Raw genomic sequence first — 19,606 nt, 5'->3', positions numbered from 1 at the left:
GTATTCATCACTTGCCAAGGATTAATGTAACCATGGATTACAAAGGGGAGCAATTCAGTACTTCCTTGGTAAAGAGAAAAGAAGTTTTCCCTTCCTCCATTTCATTTCTTGGCTGCTTTCACTGGAACAAATACTGATTGTCATTAAGCCTAAAATAGGAACTTTCAAAACCGGAAAATCTTGATAACTAATAGGAATTAGCCTTTAAAATAGTTCTTTTGCATTGCTTGCTGCACAGTCTAAATGCATATTTGATGCAGAGATACACAAAGAGCTACACACAAGCTGTCTTGTGAGGCGAGACTAAGAAACTCAAGTGGTTTATTGCACTCAGAAACATAACATTATCATTCCGTGATTAAGGCAGGTTAGGCAGAATGAGAGCTGAGAAACACAGAAGCCAGGGGCAGCCCTGGGGCTGAGGGCGGGAAGAGGAGGAGGAAAAGGAGGAGGAAGAAGGCTGCTGTTTGCCTGCCCTCCTCTCAGCCTGCAAAGCAGCCGGCCACCGGAGCCCACATGCCCAGAAGCAAGCCTACCCTATGCACATGGCTCGGCTGCCTTGGGCTGCTGGGCTGTTTCTTGCTGGGCTTTCTTGCAGGTGAGTACAGGGACACAGGGGCTCAGCCCACAGCTGTTGCCCTCTAACAGATACTTACGTGCAACGTGATTAACTCCCCATCAGGGAACTTTTACTGCTTGTTAGGGATGTTGTAAAATACTCATCACACTGTTTTCTAAGAGGTTATTCTCTCGCGCAGTTTGGTTGTTAGGAGTGAGGAATATACTGGCTGCACGCTCCAGCCCAAGATGAAGCCTCGTGAACTGACAGCTTCCCGTAACGGGCAGCCAGACGTTCAAAGAGGAGAGATTGATACAAGAGTTTGAGACTTGTGTGATTGCAAAACTTCCAGGGTTTTCTTTTTAAATTTGTATTTCCTGTTTTTTACTGAAGATCTATTTAAATGCTCTTATTCAGATGCTATTTTAGCAATAGAGGAGGAGGAGTTTTGACTGACAGCCAAGAGCAGAGTTGCTGAATCTTTCATCATGTACAATGAACTTTACTAGAACATTAGACTCTTTTCTGCAGTCACTTGCAGTATCTGATTTTATGTCTGCATCTGTCCTTTTTAAACTTGTGTTGTAGCACACACCAAAGGCTAAAGCATGAAATAAAAATCCATGAGGTCTATTAAGTACAAAAAAACATTAGTTTGACTTAGGAGGTCCCTGAGCTGCAAATTTCTGGTGCTTGTGCTGTTCTTATATATTTCATAGAATCATAGAACATTATCTTCTAGCCATGCTCCAAAACAGGATACTGGGCAAGATGGACCTTCAGTCTGATCCAGTATCACTGGTATGGTCAGAGTGTTACTACAATTGCATTTAAGCCTAACAGGTCATATATATTGTGCATGTGATGGCATACATACTTGGCTTTATTAGGATGACTTTTCCAGTTGGGGATTTTCTAGCTATAATAATAAAAGGATTTGTTGTTGTTTTTTTTTAAAAAGGACAAATTAATAAGTTAATCTACTCTCTTCTTTAAGATATATGGCTTCTGAAAAATCTTTAACAACTGACTTGGGTCACAGTTAACTTTATTCCTCTAATTATTAAATAGATTAACCCCACCCTCCCCCAAATCTGTAACTGTTATAATGCTGTCAGGGTGGCTGTTGAGTCCTAGACCTTCACTTTAAATATGCTTACACACATGTTTTTAAATATATGTATAAATTTAAAGATGGGAATTTCATTATGAGTGTCAGGAGTTCAATCCTCACACTGCGAACAGTTAATTGAGAATTTAAACTATAGCTTTAAAGTAGTGAGAGATGAATCTGCCTTAAAAAGGGGACTGCATTTACCAGAGATGTATGGTGTGCTCTTTTAATTATGTCACTGTTTTTGCAATTCCATCAGTGGTGTATATTTTACTTTTCTGCTTCACTTCTCTGTTTGAGCCAGCAAACACTGGCCGAGGGTGCTCTAAGCCCTGTGCATCCTCGTGGCTTTACTGAGGCTGTTCAGTACTTCGGGTGGCACATGGACTCAAATATATGAGGACTGGGGGATCTTGCTAAGCAGGAAGCTTTCCAAATGTGTTTCAGGATGGTTCACAAAACCGACCGAAAAAAGCCCCAACTCCTCAGATGTCTATCAAAATGTGAGAAAGAAGCTTGTGGCTGAAATGAAAGTAGAAAACATCCAGCAATTCCTTCGGTAAGCCCTGTGCGTCTTGTTTTTTGAATAGTTTTAGCAGTCACAAAAGCCAGAAAGTGATAGCATCAGCTCCAAGGAAGAGTATCTGAAAGCAGAGCTGTCCACGTGCTTTGGAAATATTTGGTTTGTACAGAATGTCTGGGGTGAGGAGAAGAGAGAGACTCACAACCCTTTTGCTCCGCCCCATTTTTGAAGTTACCTTTTCGGAGTGGTTGTACTGCTCACTGTGCTCCCCTCAAGTTGCATGACTGCCAGTGCTTATCCTTTGTTTTTACTGGCTTTCCATAGTCTTTATTTAATGCAGTACACGTCTCTGTTTTCCTCACAAGTGACTGAAACTCTAGATAACTGCTTTCTCTCAGACTGAGATGATTTTACTGTATTTGGGGTACACTGATTTCTATTAATACATTTAATTGATAATCGGTCCAGTGTCACCTTAAACCTTCAGTTTGAGCGGCTAGTCTAAGTAGAAAATGACTACATTAAAATTGTAACATAAAAATTGCTGCAAAGTTTGCATGGTGCTGAGTTGCATGTATACTTACAACTGATAATTCCTTTAGTGTGTCTGTATTGGATGATGTGCTGTTAATTGGGTGCTCAAGATCCCAGTATACCCTGTCTTCTACAAAGGAAAAAATATATTAACATAAAAAGTAAATGAATATAAACTCTGGATAGTAACATTTTGGTATTCAGCATGTAAGTCAGCAGCTGCATCATAAACATCAAAGAATTACTGACAAATTTGATTGCTGTACATTTATTCTAAACCCAGAAGGTTTCATTTCTAATAATTAACTTTTTAACAATTAACTTTTCAAGTCTACAGGCGTTATCTTATTTTGTATTTGTTGCTCTCAGTAGATTGGAGAATTCCTGAAAATTATGTTTGAGTGACAGTTTAGGCAACATAGAGATTGATGACAGCATGAAATAGCTCTGCAATTATGCTAGTTTCTTGGCCATAGGGTATTAATGCTATCTGTTTTTTCTGCTTGCTTTGACGCTAGGCCAAATGCTTCATACTCTGGGGGTTTTATCCTAAATTCAAATAAAAAAGCAGGAACTGCAGAAAAATTATATTAACACACTATCCAAAAAGTTTGTTAAAAGCATAAAAAATTGTGAACTTGAGATTTTTGATCCATATTCTTAGCTTTTCAGGCTACTAAATCTGCTTTTATCAAGTGAGGAAAACAAATTATGAGTCTCAGAAAATGTAGACACTTTGACCTTAGTATTGAATCATAGCTCAGGAAAGGATGAAACTGTTTGGAAGTGAAAAATGGAAAAAAAGCATCATGTGTTGTTTAGTGTGTTTTTCCTGATGGCATATATAACATTTAAACTAGAGTACTTCAGGAATTAAAAGGTACTTAAATACTCTAGTGAGTTGAAGTGCAAGAAGAAGACAAGCAACGAGCTCTGGCAAGGTTGTTTCCAGACCTAGATATATACCTGCAAAGGTTAAACAGAGGGAAAGACAACAGCAGAGCAGAAGGTTGTGGTCTGCTTAGATAATCTAGATGCACTCAAATCCAGGGGACTGGGTGAAAGGACCTGGGTGTCTGGTCCAAGGCTGCTGTCTGTGAGAGGTTCTAGTGATTAAAGAGGTCCCTGGTACTGAAAAAGGTTCATATTTTGCCCCTCTTTAAACAAGGCAAGAAAGACAACCTGGGGGGACTGTGGGCTGGTCAGCTTCTTAGTCCCTGAAAGGGTGACCAAACACCCTCTGGAATCTGTTTCCAACACATGAAGGATAGTTAGGAACAGTCAGCACTTATTTACTATTTGTTTATGTGATCGGCATGAACACCTTTAAGGAAATGTCTGGCCACATGGATGAGCAGAGATATTACAGTGGCTGTAACGTCCTTAACTGTAACAGGGCTTTGGACATTGTGTCCTGCAACAATCTCATTTGGAAGCTGAGGAAGTGCATGTTGAAGAACAAGCTATTACATAGGTTGAAAATAGACAGGTTGAGGTGGTACTAATCACAGTATTCAGTACCACTAATTGATGGTAATTAGTGGTAACTGGCATCCCTGGGGCAGCCATTAACAAGTAGGCTTCTGGAAATTCAAAGCTGATGCTTAGTATCTGGCTGACTGATCAGCGTTCATCACAACTCATGTTCAGTGGGCGAAACAAAATGCAGACAGATTTCTGCAGGGTTGCCCAGAGGGGTTGAGTATTGTTTCTGTCTATTTATCACCATTATGTGTTATATCTGATCTGGATGTAAATGTTGCTAAGAAGGCTTTTATTATTTAGGCTTTTGGTTGGGAAGAAAAAAGAACAAATCTGTGAAGATAATTTGACATAATGATTTTCAAGTTAAACTTATTAGTGCATGTTATGCCAGCGATGTACAAACCCATCGTCAGATACCAGAATTATTTGGAGGGCTCCTTTCTAAATGTGTAGCTTTCCTGTATCTATTTGTGCTCATTGCATACTGGTCATATTCTTTTGCTGATTGTCCTTGATGCTGATTTTCAATGCTTGTGTGGATGTGGCTATTTCTGTTATGCACAGAAGAGTTCATCTGGCTTACCTGAAGGCCTCAGGAAAGAAACCTATGCTCTGACTTCATTTTGTGCTGATCCTGATGCAGACTCTGATAAGCAATCATGTTATACAGCTCAGAGCTCAACTAGGAGACCTTACTGTCCATTCATGTTGCTTGAAGATAGGCTTTATACACGCTGATCCCAGTTCACTGTTGTGCCTCTCTGCATTTGCTGCTTACTAGCAATTTTCTGTTTTATTCTAGCTCCTTTACCAAGTTGCCTCACCTCGCAGGAACTGAACAGAATCTTCTTCTTGCCAAACAAATTCAAGGCCAGTGGAAGGAATTTGGCCTGGATTCAGCAGAACTCGTTCATTATGATGTGCTTCTTTCGTACCCAAATGAAAAGCAGCCAAACTACATCTCAGTAATTGATGATCAAGGGAATGAGGTGATCTTTTTAATGATTAAACTATATTTATGTAAGACTTCTTTAAAGAAGCAGTGTCCTCTGTTTTCCCATGCACTCATCTCAGCATGTGCTTCATAATATGATAAAAAATCTGATGCAAAGGGAACTCCTATTTAGAAATGGTTTTCCAGATTGCGCAGCAGGACAGCAGAGTGGCTGAAGTCTCGGTGCTTCATACATTAAAGAGTGGATGTGTGGCGAGGCTGCGATTGACACCGATAAACCATAAGGTGTAAGAATGGCCACACTGGTTCAGCTTAAGGATATATCTAGGCCAATATCCTGTTTCTATACACAGCCTTAAGTGGATGCACTGGGAAGTTTAAGAACACGGAAATGTATTGAAGGCATGCAATTCTTCCAGTGTCTGACTGTTTTCAGCTCAAGGGTTCTATAAGCCTGGTGCAATTAGTCTCTTTACAAATCCTCATTAGACCTCTTTTCCAAGTATTTAACCAGTTAGTGTCCCTTGCAGACCTCTCTTCAAGTACCTATCCAAACCCTACTTGAACAATTTTTGCTCCCACTGTATGCTGAGGTAAGGAATATTACATTTTATAGACAAAGTAAGGTTTTTTAGTATTTTTTTCATTTATATTTTTATATTACTTTTTATTTATTACAAAAAATATATTTTATTATAATATTATGAAGATACTATCCATTGTATAAAGTACCGCCTTCTTCCATTGGCTCTAAACCTGACCCTTCTGTCTTCCTATGGTGTCTCCTAAGTACATGCTGGAAGCAATAACAAACAGTCAGTCTATAGTCACCTTCTCCATTTTGTACACCCAAGGGAATAAAGTAGATGTAAAATCTGACAAGGATCCTGAGCAACGAGAGGAGATGAGGCTGCTAGAGAAACATCATAGTACGTAGGTGGGGATGAAGAGCCCTGGCTGCAACTAAGGAATATGTGCTTGGGTTTGACATGAACTTAGAGGTGAAAGAATAGAGAAGTTCTTCCAGAATATCAGTGTCTCAGCTATAATCTCTCAAAATGACAAAGAATGGACATGAACTTTGAGGCAGCAAGGAGTGTTACAATAAATAGTGATAAAAGGCAGCACGTTTAACTGGAGCATAACTAGCAAAGAGGTGAAGAGTAACAACACAAATGAGAGTAATCACGAAAAATACCTGTGAGGCGTGGATGAACTAAATGTTATTGTATTGTCACCACCTCTTGGCAATTTTCAGCTGCCTCCTTACCTAGGTTCAGGCAGTGACTGATGAACATTTCCTGACAAGTGATCTAACCCCCTGTATTCATATCTGCATTCTATTGCAAAAATTCAGCTATATATCCTTAGCTGGTTTTTTTGTTTGAACTTAGGTGTGCTAGTTGGAATTGTATTTTTTGTGAACAATTTATGGAAACTAGCATGTCATTTGCAATAACCAAGCTTAGTGTACAAACTTGTGCCTGGAAGTAGAGTGTTTGGCCAAAGACTTCTGTTCTTTATTGATAGATTTTCAATACATCGTTGTTTGAACCACCTCCACAAGGGTATGAAAACGTTACTGATATACTACCACCATATAATGCCTTTTCAGCACAAGGAGTGCCAGAGGTAAGAAAAAAAGCTATGTAGGAATATTGTCAGCTGAAGTCGTATTTTGTGAAACACTTGCTGGGATAGATTGATCCAACTTCTCAAAGTGTTTGTTGTAGTAGCTTTAATTAACCATTAGTATAAAAAAACACTTAAGGACAGCTAGGCCACATATTGTGCTAAGGTTAGAAGTATCCTATTACAAAAAAAGCTTTCTCAAATTACTAGAACTCTGAATCACAGAAGTGAAAAGCTTTTATCTTTATAGAAAATGTTGGGTACATCTCAGATTACTCCACATTACTCAATGATACGGAGAGGACTTGCGCAAGTCTTACATAGAAATAGCAGTATATAAATCCACCTGGAAGGTATTTTGTATTAAATGAATGTCTTCAAAGGCTACAAAAGTCCCTCTGTCAGATAATTCATTATGGAGGAACATGTCAGGGACAACATAGCATAAATGAATAACATTATATAATAGTGTTTGTGTATGCAAAGAATACCACTATTTTTTCATGGCCACAGAAGTTTGTCAGTTTAGCAAAGTACGTTGGTTTAGTTTCCAGCCTCAGTATATAGGGCTGCTGTGAAGTGCAGGATAAGAGGGCTGGAGCACCTCCCATATGAAGACAGGCTGAGAAAGTTGGGGCTGTTCAGCCTGGAGAAGAGAAGGCTGCGTGGTGACCTCATAGCAGCCTTCCAGTATCTGAAGGTGGTCTACAAGGATGCTGGGGAGGGACTCTTCCTTAGGGACTGTAGTGGTAGGACAAGGGGTAATGGGTTCAAACTTAAACAGAGGAAGTTTAGATTAGATATAAGGAAGAAGTTCTTTACAGTGAGGGTGGTGAAGCACTGGAATGGGTTGCCCAGGGAGGTTGTGGATGCTCCATCCCTGGCGGTGTTCAAGGCCAGGTTGGACAGAGCCTTGAGCCACATGGTTTAGGGCAAGGTGTCCCTGCCCATGGCAGGGGGGTTGGAACTAGATGATCTTAAGGTCCATTCCAACCCTTACGATTCTATGATTCTATGATTCTATGATAATACAGAAAAGTGGGGAGTCTGAGTCGTGGCTTCCTATAGATCACAGATATCTTTTGCTATTGTTTTTATGGGCATTGAATCTGATTTGTAGAAATGCAAAAAACCCCAAAACACTATGTCATACATAGTGAATCAAAGTGTGTATTCCTGAAAACAGATACTTTGGGTTTTTTTTTTTTTTTGAATGACCAGTTGCCGTGAAACTGCTTCTCTTTTCTGTGCAGGCAGATCTGGTGTATGTGAATTATGGTCGTACTGAAGATTTTTTTAAGCTGGAGCGTGAAATGGGAATTAACTGTACAGGAAAGATTGTCATTGCCAGATATGGGAAGATCTTCAGAGGGAACAAAGTAAGGGTTGTGCTTTATTTTTCCCTCTCTGAGTCAGACACTGCTCATGGTAGAGCCGGCGGGAGTTAATGAGGGCTTTAAGTTGGAACATAGGAGCAGGAGAAGGCCTGCAATGTGTCCATCGTGACTGCATTCTAAGAATAACTTCCCAAACAATAAAAGCAGCTGAATGTATTAATCTCCTGAGGCTGAGATGACTGGAAACTCCTTAGGCAGTTCTTGCAAGAGATTAGTTTAGGGAACTAAGTAGTGTACAGAGCCAAGGCTTTGAATACTCTTCATCCATAGAACTGCAGTATTTTGAAGAAGTAAGTGTTTGACAAGGAGTCAGATGCACAGATATTAAATAACTAATTCTTCCACCTTTAGACAACAACTTTGACACAATTGCTGACAGTGGGACAGTGGGAATAGTGGTCAAGTTTTTGCCTCAGTTTATGTCCTGTGCTTAATTTCATAGCCTGGAGCTATGACTAAAGATGTGACACAAGTAATTAAATACTGTGTTTCACTGTGGTTTGTTCTTCTGCTGAGTCTGTGCTCATTTTCACTCTTCCACGTATACAACTCATAAAGCTACATCCCCATGGAAATAAATTGGCACGTTCAGATTTATTACTGCATTAAAAGCAAATAATTTCACAGGTTAAAAATGCCATGTTAGCAGGAGCCCAAGGGATCATACTTTATTCAGACCCTGCTGACTACTGTGCCCCAGAAGTCGATGCTTATCCAGATGGCTGGAATCTTCCAGCTGGAGGAGCCCAGCGTGGGAATGTGTTAAACCTGAACGGAGCTGGGGACCCTTTAACACCAGGTTATCCTGCAAAAGGTGAGTGAAAGATCTGTTCCCTGGGCCACCACTTTATAAAGTGGTGCTGACAGTTATTGTGGCACAAGAAATTCATCGATTTTCATAACCATATGTCATTTCAACTGGTCGCTTTTTCAGGGGAAGTAAGTTTTAAAGAAATCTCTTTGTATGATCCAAGCCTTCTAACTTGTGGAAAATCAGGACATGTGGGTTTACACACTGATGTAGCAGAAAATGGGTGAGAATTTATAGCCATTTTTAAATATTTGTGTTTCTCAAGAGGACTAGTTTAAACTGTATTATAGTCTACCATCAAAGAAGAGTAATAGCTTTGCTTGGAGGTACGTTTCCTTGCTGATCCTAAATTCCAAGCAGGAAAACAGTTTGAAATCTTCTTTACAGGGAGTAAAATTTCTGTGGTAAAAATAACAGTAGCCTAGAATCTTTCAAAACTTGGCACTGTGTGCTTGTTTTGTCCTTGTGGGCATCCTGACTTCAGTCTGAACTAGGATGACCACCAGTCCTGCCTGCTGGTGGGATAGGAATATAGGAGCGCTTCTGGAAAGCTCACTGGCTTCTGTGACCATTGCTTAAACCCATCACCCCTTGTCCTATCACTACAGTCCCTGATGAATAGGCCCTCTCCAGCATCCTTGTAGACCCCCTTCAGATACTGGAAGGCTGCTATGAGTTTTCCATGCAGCTTCTCTTCTCCAGGCTGAACAGCCCCAATTTTCTCAGCCTGTCTTTGTATGGGAGATGCTCCAGCCCCCTTTTCATCCTCGTGGCCCTCCTCTAATATGTTACAATATGGATGGGCAGCAAATCTAACCTTGCATCAAATGTGGGAGTTCTGTTACACAGTTGTGCAGATGCTCTATTGGTTTTGTGGTTTTGTCATTACATTTTGGTTCCTAGAAGCAATATCTAAGAAATGATGTAGGAATTTAAAAAACAAAATTGATGTACGCTTGTGGCTACTGTGTGGTTACACTGTTCAAAAGTATTTATTTCCAGTATGGTGAAAGTTGCTAATAACGCTGTAAACTTAACATTTTCTTCTGGTTTCTCAGAGTACACTTTCAGGTATGAAGTTAATGAAGGTGTAGGGATCCCCAAAATCCCAGTTCATCCCATTGGATATCATGATGCAGAAGTATTATTACGGTGAGTATACGTCAGTCCTCCTCACCAGAAGTCAGTGTTCACAAATGCACAGCAATTCTTATTTCTTTTTATACTAAGACAGTAAAATCTATGCCGTTATTGTATTTCTTGCTCTTTTGTAGTAGTGTGTGCTTCAGAAAATGTGGGAAATTCAAAGCAATCTGTTTCTGGCATAATGTTTTTAAGAATTTTGTAAATGTACCTTAAGAGCAGTAATCATTAAGGAAATTTAAGGGTTTAGCCTCCTCGTCAACTATATTTCTCTTGTTTTCCACTTGCATTCACAGTGCAATGGGAGGACCTGCAGCTCCCGACAGCAGCTGGAAGGGAAGTCTCCATGTGTCTTATAACATAGGGCCAGGATTTGCAGGCAACTCTTCTACAAGGTCTGGTTTAACATTTGCCTATTTATACAGTATTGCAAAAGAAATCTCAATGAGAAAAAGACTGTGAAACAATACGTCCAGAGAAATTTACTTCCTTCTGAGTGGGCAAGACTTGCTGGTAATTATTAGAATTTGAAAATAAATTATCAAAACTATCATTTTGCTCAGTGTCCCCAATGTCAATGGATAAACAGACTCAGAGGGTATAGGTCCAGTCCAGCCATCCAACTTTAATCCTCACTTTAAAGGTGCAAATATTGTTTCACTGGTCCTTTTCAAAATGGCTATATAACAGTAAGTTAACTTTTTTCTATACTGCTGCATTAACCCGAAACACCCTCCTCACTTCAAGTTTGGTTTTTCTTTTCCGATTCTGATGACCAAGGGGACAGTAGGACAGACAGCTTGTACCAGTCTAATGCAGAAGGACTGACAATTCAGCAATCTATGTATGTTCCCTTGTCCACTGGAAGTCTCCCAGGGTTTCTGTGAACTTAGACCTGTGAAGTGTGGCAATGATTTGGGAGTCCAGCAACTGTTCCCCAAAGCTGGTAGGCCCCATGATTGAGAGACCTGAACAATAACAGGACAGAAGAGCCCAAAGTACATATATCTGGCTATTTTGTCTGGGAGGAAGTGGCCTTTGGATTAGCAATAGAATATTTACAGTTTAAATTTTTTCAGCTCTGACAGAGAAATGCAATTGTCTAGGTCTCCAGCACTAATGGAGTCACTCTCCGGTGGACCAACCCACATAACAATTACATTTGGTGAAGGAGGATTTGACTAGGCGCCAGGGACTGTCATAGCATTCTTCCTCGTTTATAACTGATAAGATGTAATAGATAAAGCAAAAGATCACTTTTCAGAGAATCACAGAATGGCTTGGGTTGGAAGGGACCTTAAAGATTATCCAGTTCCAACCCCTCTGCTGTGGAAAGGGACATCTTCCACTAGACCAGGTTGCTGAAAGCCCCGTCGAACCTGGCTTTGACATTTCTATCAATTTTTCACATAAAAATACTTTTAATTTACATGAGATAATATTCTATGAGGACTTGTAGTGGACCACAGTGAATGGTGTGTAAATATGGTATGTCATTGTCACTGCTACACCTCCTGTAAAATGAGAGTATGCCTGAATATATGATTTTATAAAGACTTCATTATTCTTTTCTGCTCTGCTTTAACACTAGATGAAAATGGATAAAGTAGGAATAAATAAATAAGAAAGCATAAGAAAGCATATTTGACATAATTAAAGTGCTGTTTGGAATGGCTTGAAGAGCAACAGTGAGAAAAGAAACAATATGACTCATCCACAAAACATACACATCAGAAATATTTTTGAATGTTCTTTTAACGTCTTCCTACTTGATAGGGTGACAGTTTTTGTAAACATGGGCTAATCCTACATACGCTTCTTTCTCAGAGCATCTCCATAACAAAATGAACCTTTTGAGTCTAGGTAGAAAGTCACTTGCACATGGAAAGGGTGCAAGTATATGCATGCTCAAGGCACTGGTGTCAGTTATTTTCTGGGCAAAGATCCAGTAGCTGTCCTAAAGTAGGTTTTGATTTTGACAGCTATGCAGATTTGCTGCTGAAAAGATAACTTCAAATTTAAAACTCTTGGGGTTTCGCCAGACACAAAACGAGCATTGTTTGGTGCTTTGTTTCTTCTAAGGTTAAGAGGGGCTGAATTATACATTATTTTTAGCTCTCCTAATACTTGAATTTCCTTCCTTTTTATAAAATTTCACAAGTGGATTTTACTGGGAGGAAAGGATGGAAGATTGACAAATTTCACTTAAATCTGCTGTCCTAAATAGACATTTCAATTTATTTCTGGATGAATATTTCCAATGACTTTCTCTCAGTGTTCTATCTTATTACACAGAATTGTGCTAGAAAACCAAAGTGATGCTTTATAAAGACATATACATCCACAATTATAATTTTAGTAAAAATGTATATGTATTTTTAATCACTCTATATGCTTTTCAGCTTACTCCTCTAATACACAATTGTCCAGTTGACTCTCCTAAATAACAGTTCAGTGAATGCTGTAAATGTTTGAAAGTTTATAGATTGGCCCATTTCATAGGGTAGTTTCTAAGGCATCTTTCTGTCAGCAGATTAACCTGAAGTAAAAAATGGGGCATGGTCCAGCATGGATCCAGCATGACAGGTTAGATTAGTGCTAAACACACAAAGCAAAACAAAAGCAGAAGCGTTCTGGCTTATAAGTTATTAATGTTGACTTTTTATTGCCTTGTCAGTCAGAAATGGTTACTCCATACTGCTTTTCATTTCAGAAAAGTCAGGATGCATGTTCATACAGACAATAAAATAACACGAATTTACAACGTCATTGGCGTCCTCAGAGGAGCTGTGGAGCCAGGTGAGTATTGGGTGCTTGGTGATTTTAATTGCTTTATTTTGTGTTGGGTGAAGTCATTCTCATGTTGCAAGAAACTTCAAGTGTTATAGATAGCCAGATAATATGGAACCTGAGAACTCCTTAATAGTTGTCCTGTCCCTCCCATCACAGTGCTTTCATTGTCATTCCTGAGGATATATTTGAATGGGAATGCTAGAATGATAGATATCAGAGAATTTTTTTATACTGCCTGTCATTTTACAGTGGGTTTCCCCTTACAAAAGTGATACATTTTGCCTTTGCAAAAATTAACACAATGCAAAGTACAGAAAACTAATGATGATTTGGGACCTCAATATATTGTTGATTCTTAGTAGCAGGTCATATACATGAAAAACTTTTAAATGGAAATGTAGGTATAAAATATTTCTTGTCTTCATTTCTATACTTCAGTAGAGTAAGTGAATGTTTGCGGATTACCTTAAAAACAAATTTGTAGCACTGGTACCAGTCTTCTTATTTTGTTCGACAAGTAGAGATGCAATTAAAGAAAATACAGGTAACCTAAATGCATTTTTAATTCAGGATCACAGAATCACAGAACTGTTAAGGTTGGAAGGGACCTCTGGAGATCATCTAGTCCAACCCCCTGCCAAGTCAGGGCCACCCAGAGCAGGTCACACAGGAACGTGTCCAGGCAGGTTTTGAATGTCTCCAGAGAGGGAGACTTCATGACCCCCCTGGGCAGCCTGTTCCAGGGCTCTGCCACCTTCAATGTAAAGAAGTTCTTCCTCATGTTGAGGTGAAACTTGTGTTTTAGTTTATGGCCACTGCTCCACGTCCTGTCGCCTGGCACCATCCTCCTGAAACCCACCTTTGAGATATTTATATGCATTAATGTGATCCCCTCTCAATCTTTTCTTCTCCCGACTAAACAGGATTGATATTGTGTTTTTGTTTCCAGACAGATATATTATTTTAGGAGGTCATAGAGATGCTTGGGTGTTCGGTGGTATTGATCCAACTACGGGTGCAGCTGTTCTGCAAGAGGTTGTACGGAGTTTTGGTAAAATGAAGATGGAAGGTAACTTAATTATTATAGACTTAGTATGATGAATATGGAAAGCATCAGCTTTGAGGAACTGCGTTGGATGTTCCCATAAGCAGTTGTGTTGATTTAACTTTTCACCTCCACAGGAAGTTGTATTTCTCATTATGAAAGATACAAATCAACTGAAGATGTGCATATGTAGCATTGCATTTTAGTTGGCTGAATTTATTCCCTCTTGTCTCTCATCAGTGTAATAGTATGCTCTTAGTTGCGTGGAATGAAAATACCGCATTAAGAAGAAATGCCTCTGCAATAATACGTTCCTCTAAGGAGTCCAGAGAGGATTTTTGCTAAATCATTAAGTGCTATTTTGTAAAGTGATTTCAATTAATTACCTGTGGTGATCTTTCACTAGCCTTTCTAACTTTAAATTGAACTTTTGAGTTTAATTATGTGATTGCAGGTTGGAGACCTAAGAGAACCATTATTTTTGCTAGCTGGGATGCAGAAGAATTTGGATTATTGGGATCCACAGAATGGGCTGAGGTAAATGAAAAAAATAGTGTAAAGAAAGTAAAACTTTAAAGTCTGTTGCAGGCAGCTGCAGTACCCAGTGGCATCTATTCCTAGACTGCAATCAATAGCTTCACAGTAAAGTTGGAGCACAACAGACTCCTTCAGGGGCTGTAATTGTAATTGTAATTTATACAAATTACCCACTTAATGTTTTACAACATAAGTGCACTAACTCTTCTAAGATTTAAAAATCTACTTTGATTCAAAGCTAATGTCCTTCAGGGGTCCCTGTGTGGAAATCTGGCCCTTTATTTAACAGAACAGTAGCATTTTATATAACCTAAATTGATTTATTTTCTAACTTTCTATTTGAGAAATACCTGTGTTTCTATAAACTAAGGTCCATGCACCTGTGATCCGTAAGCACACCAAGACCATTGTGTGGAAATTAATCCTCCAAGGCAAATAAAAGGGTGGGTAATCTAGGAGTGAATAGTTCCATATTCCTGTGAAAATTCCAGTATCACAGAGTCTCAGGGGAAGGACAATCGATTAATCCTGTAGTAAGATCCCTAACTAAATTCCTGCCTGATAGAAGGGTGTTGGGAAATTCAGAAGTGAGGTTCTGAATGTTTTTCTCTTCCTTTCCCTGTTGGGCATGTTCAGTTCTTAAGCCTGCGAGTGGATTTGTTCAGCTCGAGTAAGAAATATAGGTCTTTTACAAGTGTTTTCATTGCTTTATCTGTAAAATCCAAATTAGAAATGCAGCAGGCAGAAAATTACCTGATGAAACACATTTGTGCTGAACTATGTATTAGTACTGGATGGTTGAACAGAAATATATCGTCTTGATCTGTTAGAATTTTGTTTACAAGGTTACATTTAGGTAAGTGGATAGAGATTTCAGGATCTATAAAACAACATATTTTAATTTTTTTGCTTTAGTTTATTGGCATGCATTTCAATAAAACACAAAATTGCACAGCAAAATTACATGTGTCAGAGGAGGGAGCAAACCCAGAAATATGCTCCCAAACACCAAAGGGATTCCATCATTCTTCTGTAAACAAAGCTGAGACTTCCATTTCTTTAGATTTGCACTAATTCTTTCTCTCATGAACTGCTTGGCTTTCAGCTGCAATAGACTCTCCGCATCTTACTGGTGGCTTATGGGACATCAGATGAAGAAAGCATAATCTCAGTTATCTTTAAAGTGATTTACTGAGAGATTTTAAAGAGCTGACATTAAAGTTTCATCCCATCTGAACTCCACTGGTAACAAAAGTATACTGTATATAAAACTTTATTTGTGCTTTCTTTGACGATGTATCTATACACATATTTAGATGCTGTCAAGAAAAAAACACGTATTTGTTTTAACTATAAGGAATATGAAACAATCATACTTAAATCAATTTTTCTTGAGCAAGTCATGAATAAATTAGGAGTTCTTTTTATGTTTGATTTCTCCACATATTGCTGCTGCTGTTCTGTAAAGTTTTTTGTTTAATAATTTAATACCTGGTAATCTATCATTCATTATTTCAAGAAATAGCAGCTGTACTAGGTTAGAAAGCCATAACCACAAATCATATTTGAACCTCAATGGTTTTGTATTATTGTTTTATTGCTTTATCTTCCTACTCTTTTACACCTAGATTAGATTCGGTTTCTCTAGAGACATTCCTCATGGTTTACATTCATGCTTTTCTGTAAAGCTGCCTGTAAATCTTGAGGAAAATTAACCCATGATATTCACCATCTTCTGTGTAATAAAAAGACTCTGCAACTGTGGCAACATCCTTTTGTTACATAGGCAATCATCTCCACTGCTCATAAATGAAGGCATTTCCTTGTGTTGCAAATAAGCTTTTGCACATTGCAAGGCCTTATGTATGCATATACAGGCTTGTTCCCTCTCTTCATAATCTTTTTGCAGAATCTCCTCTACCATTTGTTTTAAATACATTAATTTCACCATGAAGTTATCAACAGTTCAATTTTTAGTTCACATGACTTACTTACAAATGATTAGTTGGGTTATAAATTGAATGAATCAAGTAACAATTACTAACTTAATTAGAATATCAATCACAAAGCCAAGACTTAGAAAAATACCACTTACTGATTAGACTATCAATTTCAAACACAATTACCAGTTTGCAAAAAATTCAACAAGTGTGTGCATATATTTAGCATGAAATCAACGCTTGGTTGACTCGAAACAATCAGTCAAATTCACTTTAATAGAAAATGTCAGTGCTTTGACTTATCCCTTTTTGAAATGGAAGGGTGTAGAAATGACAGCAGCACTTGGTTTATCAGTGTTAAAATTGAGTTCACTGCTGGGAGCTCACATGAGTAATTATGGATTAAAAGCATGGAGGAATTCTGGCTGACCTCATGGGCGCATGTTGTATGTTCAGAAAAGCACTGCAAGTGCAGAGATAAAACACATATATAACCTTAATTTACCTTGTTACAATTCTGTTCAGTAGTTTTCCTGTTCCATCTTGCTCCTGTGTGATGCATCCTACATTTTGTGGGTGTTTTCCACAGCAAATTAAGCAGGAATGAATTTCGTATGGCCAGATCACTGACCCATCCTCAAACATTAATATAATTAGAAAGAGATATAGTGCCACTTATCCTGATGGGGCTCTTAAAGGTAGTGCTGTAAAATCCAGTGTGCTTAACACTAAATTTCACTAGTTGCAAGTAATATTTACACTTCTACAACCCCAGGAAAATGCCAGAGTCCTCCAGGAACGGGCAGTTGCTTACATCAACTCGGATTCATCTATAGAAGGTGGGTCTTTTTTTTTTTACTTTATTTCACAGATGTCAATTTTAATAGTTTCCTGTGTATTATTTATTGCACCCAGAGCTGTCAAATATGACAGATAATGTAATGTTCAGAGTAAGTGTAGCAAATCCAGAGTTAAGTGGAGGAAGAGAACAATTTGAATTCTCACGTTGCTTTCTTTTGCAGATAGTCCAGAATGTCTCCCCTGGAAAAGTTTAGTATTCTGTGCTAATGAACTGAATGTTTGAATGTTAAACTCTCTCGTAACCACATTAGCTTTACTTTTCAATTACAGTTTTAATGTATGACAGACTGCTCCTTGTTGTGCTTGGAGTTCCGTGTCTTTTCCCTGTGGAATTATATTTGGGACACTATTATGATCTCAGAACAATTTGTTTTGAGTCCTTAGAGTTATATTTTGTGGCGGTAGGACCCATTTTGGTGCTTTGGGCCAGTGTGGTCACCTTTGTTCATTGCTATGAGCAGGGAGAATATGCAGGGAGTTACATATGTTTTATGGCAGGACTCTTCTAGAAAAATAAGTGCTAAAGAGTGTTTTACAGAAAAATGATCCACCATCATCCAATTTACTATGCCCTTCAGATTATGAGATGAATCTGTCATATAGGAATACTGCTTAGAAACTGGACTTTGAATTTTGGGCCCAAAACTATGACCTAAATCAAAAAATCCTTCTTAAGTTATATTGAGCTTTATTACAGAAAGACTTCATTTACTGTTGTCTGTGCTGAAATAACAGTAGAGTCCTGTGAAGGTGTCCTGCATCATAACATCAGTTATTTAGGCCATTGCCCTTCCCATGTTAGACCCAACTGCTTTGGGCTTACTGTGTGTGAATAAAATGGGTATCAACAGGCATATTTAAGAACTCTTTTTATTCCTGTCAGCTGAAAATTTTGTCTGTCACAAAAGGATCAAAAAGAAAGAAAAGCCAAACCCAGTTTCTCAGTTGGAATTGGGATATAGGGAGGGTTACAGCAGTTCCTTCAATTATGCAGCCTACATGCTGTGTAAAAAGTAGAGCAGAATTTCACGCCTAGAAGATCTCACGAATGAAATAATAGCTTTACAACTGCTTCATATTCTCTGCATGGATTGTAACACATATTTTTTAGTTGGTTTGCAGCCAACATGCTGCTGTCTTTACAATTTTCTTCTAAATCTTGATTATTCAAACATGTCTCTTGCTTTATGCATTAAACAAAATGTGAAAGTAAAACCACTGGAAAAGAAATATGTAATAAGGAAAAGAAGACCATATTCGGTGTACTGTTTCAAGTATCTTGGAGATCTTTGACCTGGCTGAGCATTAAAATCCGCCATAGAGCCATAGCATCCATGCATTCTGCTGATTATTTTGTTTATCATCATACATTCTCCACAGTGCTTTTTACACCACGTTTTGGACAGCAGATTATTTCTATACATTGTCCTTTAGCAATGAAAAAAAGAATAGTGTGTCATGCTTTCGAGCACTTTTATGACTTTAATTTCCAGTTCTCAAATACAGACTCTCCTTGGAAACATCATGAACATTATCTAGTATTTTTGCCATCATCATGAGGTTTTCTGTAATTGTCAGTGTAGTTCTCTTGTGAGTACACACTCTGATGACCCAAATGTCTAAAGCTGTATCAAAAATCTGTGTCATCTGAGAGCTTATGTTTTATCATGTCCCAGCCTTCTCATCCCTCTGCTCCTCTTTGTTGTTGTCTGTATTTGAGGGCAGAGGTGTTTGTCCAGCTGCTGTCTGGTGGCTGTAGTACATAGAGAAAATTCTTTACACTCCTGCCTGCCTCAAAAGTGGCCATAGTTTCTTTTTGGTGGGGCTGTTGTTGCTCTAACTGACAGCTTCCATATGAGACACTTCTCTAGCTCAACATAGCCTGCAGGCAGTGTGGAAACCTTATGGGTGTAAAGTGTAGAAGCCACATCATGGTGGTAAGAGGGGAGGTTTAGGAGACAGTAGATGAAAACATTACTCTTCATCTATGTTGCCTTCTGTTTGGGTGAGACTAAGTTTTGAAATATAAAATGCCAAATGTCTTGCAAGTCTTTTACTCAAAAGACGAGCCGTCTCTCAGATACAGGCTGCAAAAACATTGAATGAGTACTCTTTATGGTAAAAGAAGCAGCAGCTGCATTGAAAGACTTCTTCAAATGTCTTGCAGGGAATATGCCTTTCCTCCTGCACAGCTCCTGAATGCACTAAGTTTGTTTTTAACATCCTGCAAAAAGTTACCATCGCCTTCTGTATAACACAAGCTTAAGGGACTGTGTG

At 38.6% G+C, this 19,606-nt stretch overlaps 1 protein-coding gene across 3 annotated transcripts in view; it reads left to right on the top strand.

Annotated features, from left to right (window-relative positions):
• Nucleotides 1–461: 461 nt before the first annotated feature.
• LOC115604215 (N-acetylated-alpha-linked acidic dipeptidase 2-like) overlaps nucleotides 462–19,606 on the top strand; it is a 33,758-nt gene continuing 14,613 nt past the window's right edge. For 2 of the 3 annotated variants that reach the window (XM_030477105.1, XM_030477106.1), the window contains exons 1-12: nucleotides 462–598; nucleotides 2,121–2,232; nucleotides 5,018–5,204; nucleotides 6,701–6,802; nucleotides 8,056–8,181; nucleotides 8,827–9,013; nucleotides 10,069–10,162; nucleotides 10,450–10,548; nucleotides 12,867–12,952; nucleotides 13,896–14,015; nucleotides 14,446–14,528; nucleotides 17,244–17,307. In XM_030477105.1, the coding sequence (XP_030332965.1) occupies nucleotides 517–598; nucleotides 2,121–2,232; nucleotides 5,018–5,204; nucleotides 6,701–6,802; nucleotides 8,056–8,181; nucleotides 8,827–9,013; nucleotides 10,069–10,162; nucleotides 10,450–10,548; nucleotides 12,867–12,952; nucleotides 13,896–14,015; nucleotides 14,446–14,528; nucleotides 17,244–17,307 (1,342 nt within the window). In that variant the 5' untranslated portion in view covers nucleotides 462–516. The remainder of the gene's footprint in view (nucleotides 599–2,120; nucleotides 2,233–5,017; nucleotides 5,205–6,700; nucleotides 6,803–8,055; nucleotides 8,182–8,826; nucleotides 9,014–10,068; nucleotides 10,163–10,449; nucleotides 10,549–12,866; nucleotides 12,953–13,895; nucleotides 14,016–14,445; nucleotides 14,529–17,243; nucleotides 17,308–19,606) is intronic. The other variant, XM_030477107.1, reaches the window with a different exon arrangement.

The sequence above is a fragment of the Strigops habroptila genome, chromosome 2 (genome assembly GCF_004027225.2).
Source record: "Strigops habroptila isolate Jane chromosome 2, bStrHab1.2.pri, whole genome shotgun sequence".
Lineage (NCBI taxonomy): Eukaryota > Metazoa > Chordata > Aves > Psittaciformes > Psittacidae > Strigops > Strigops habroptila.
Note: the sequence above shows the minus strand (reverse complement) of the source record. Positions and strands in the feature narration are given on the sequence as shown.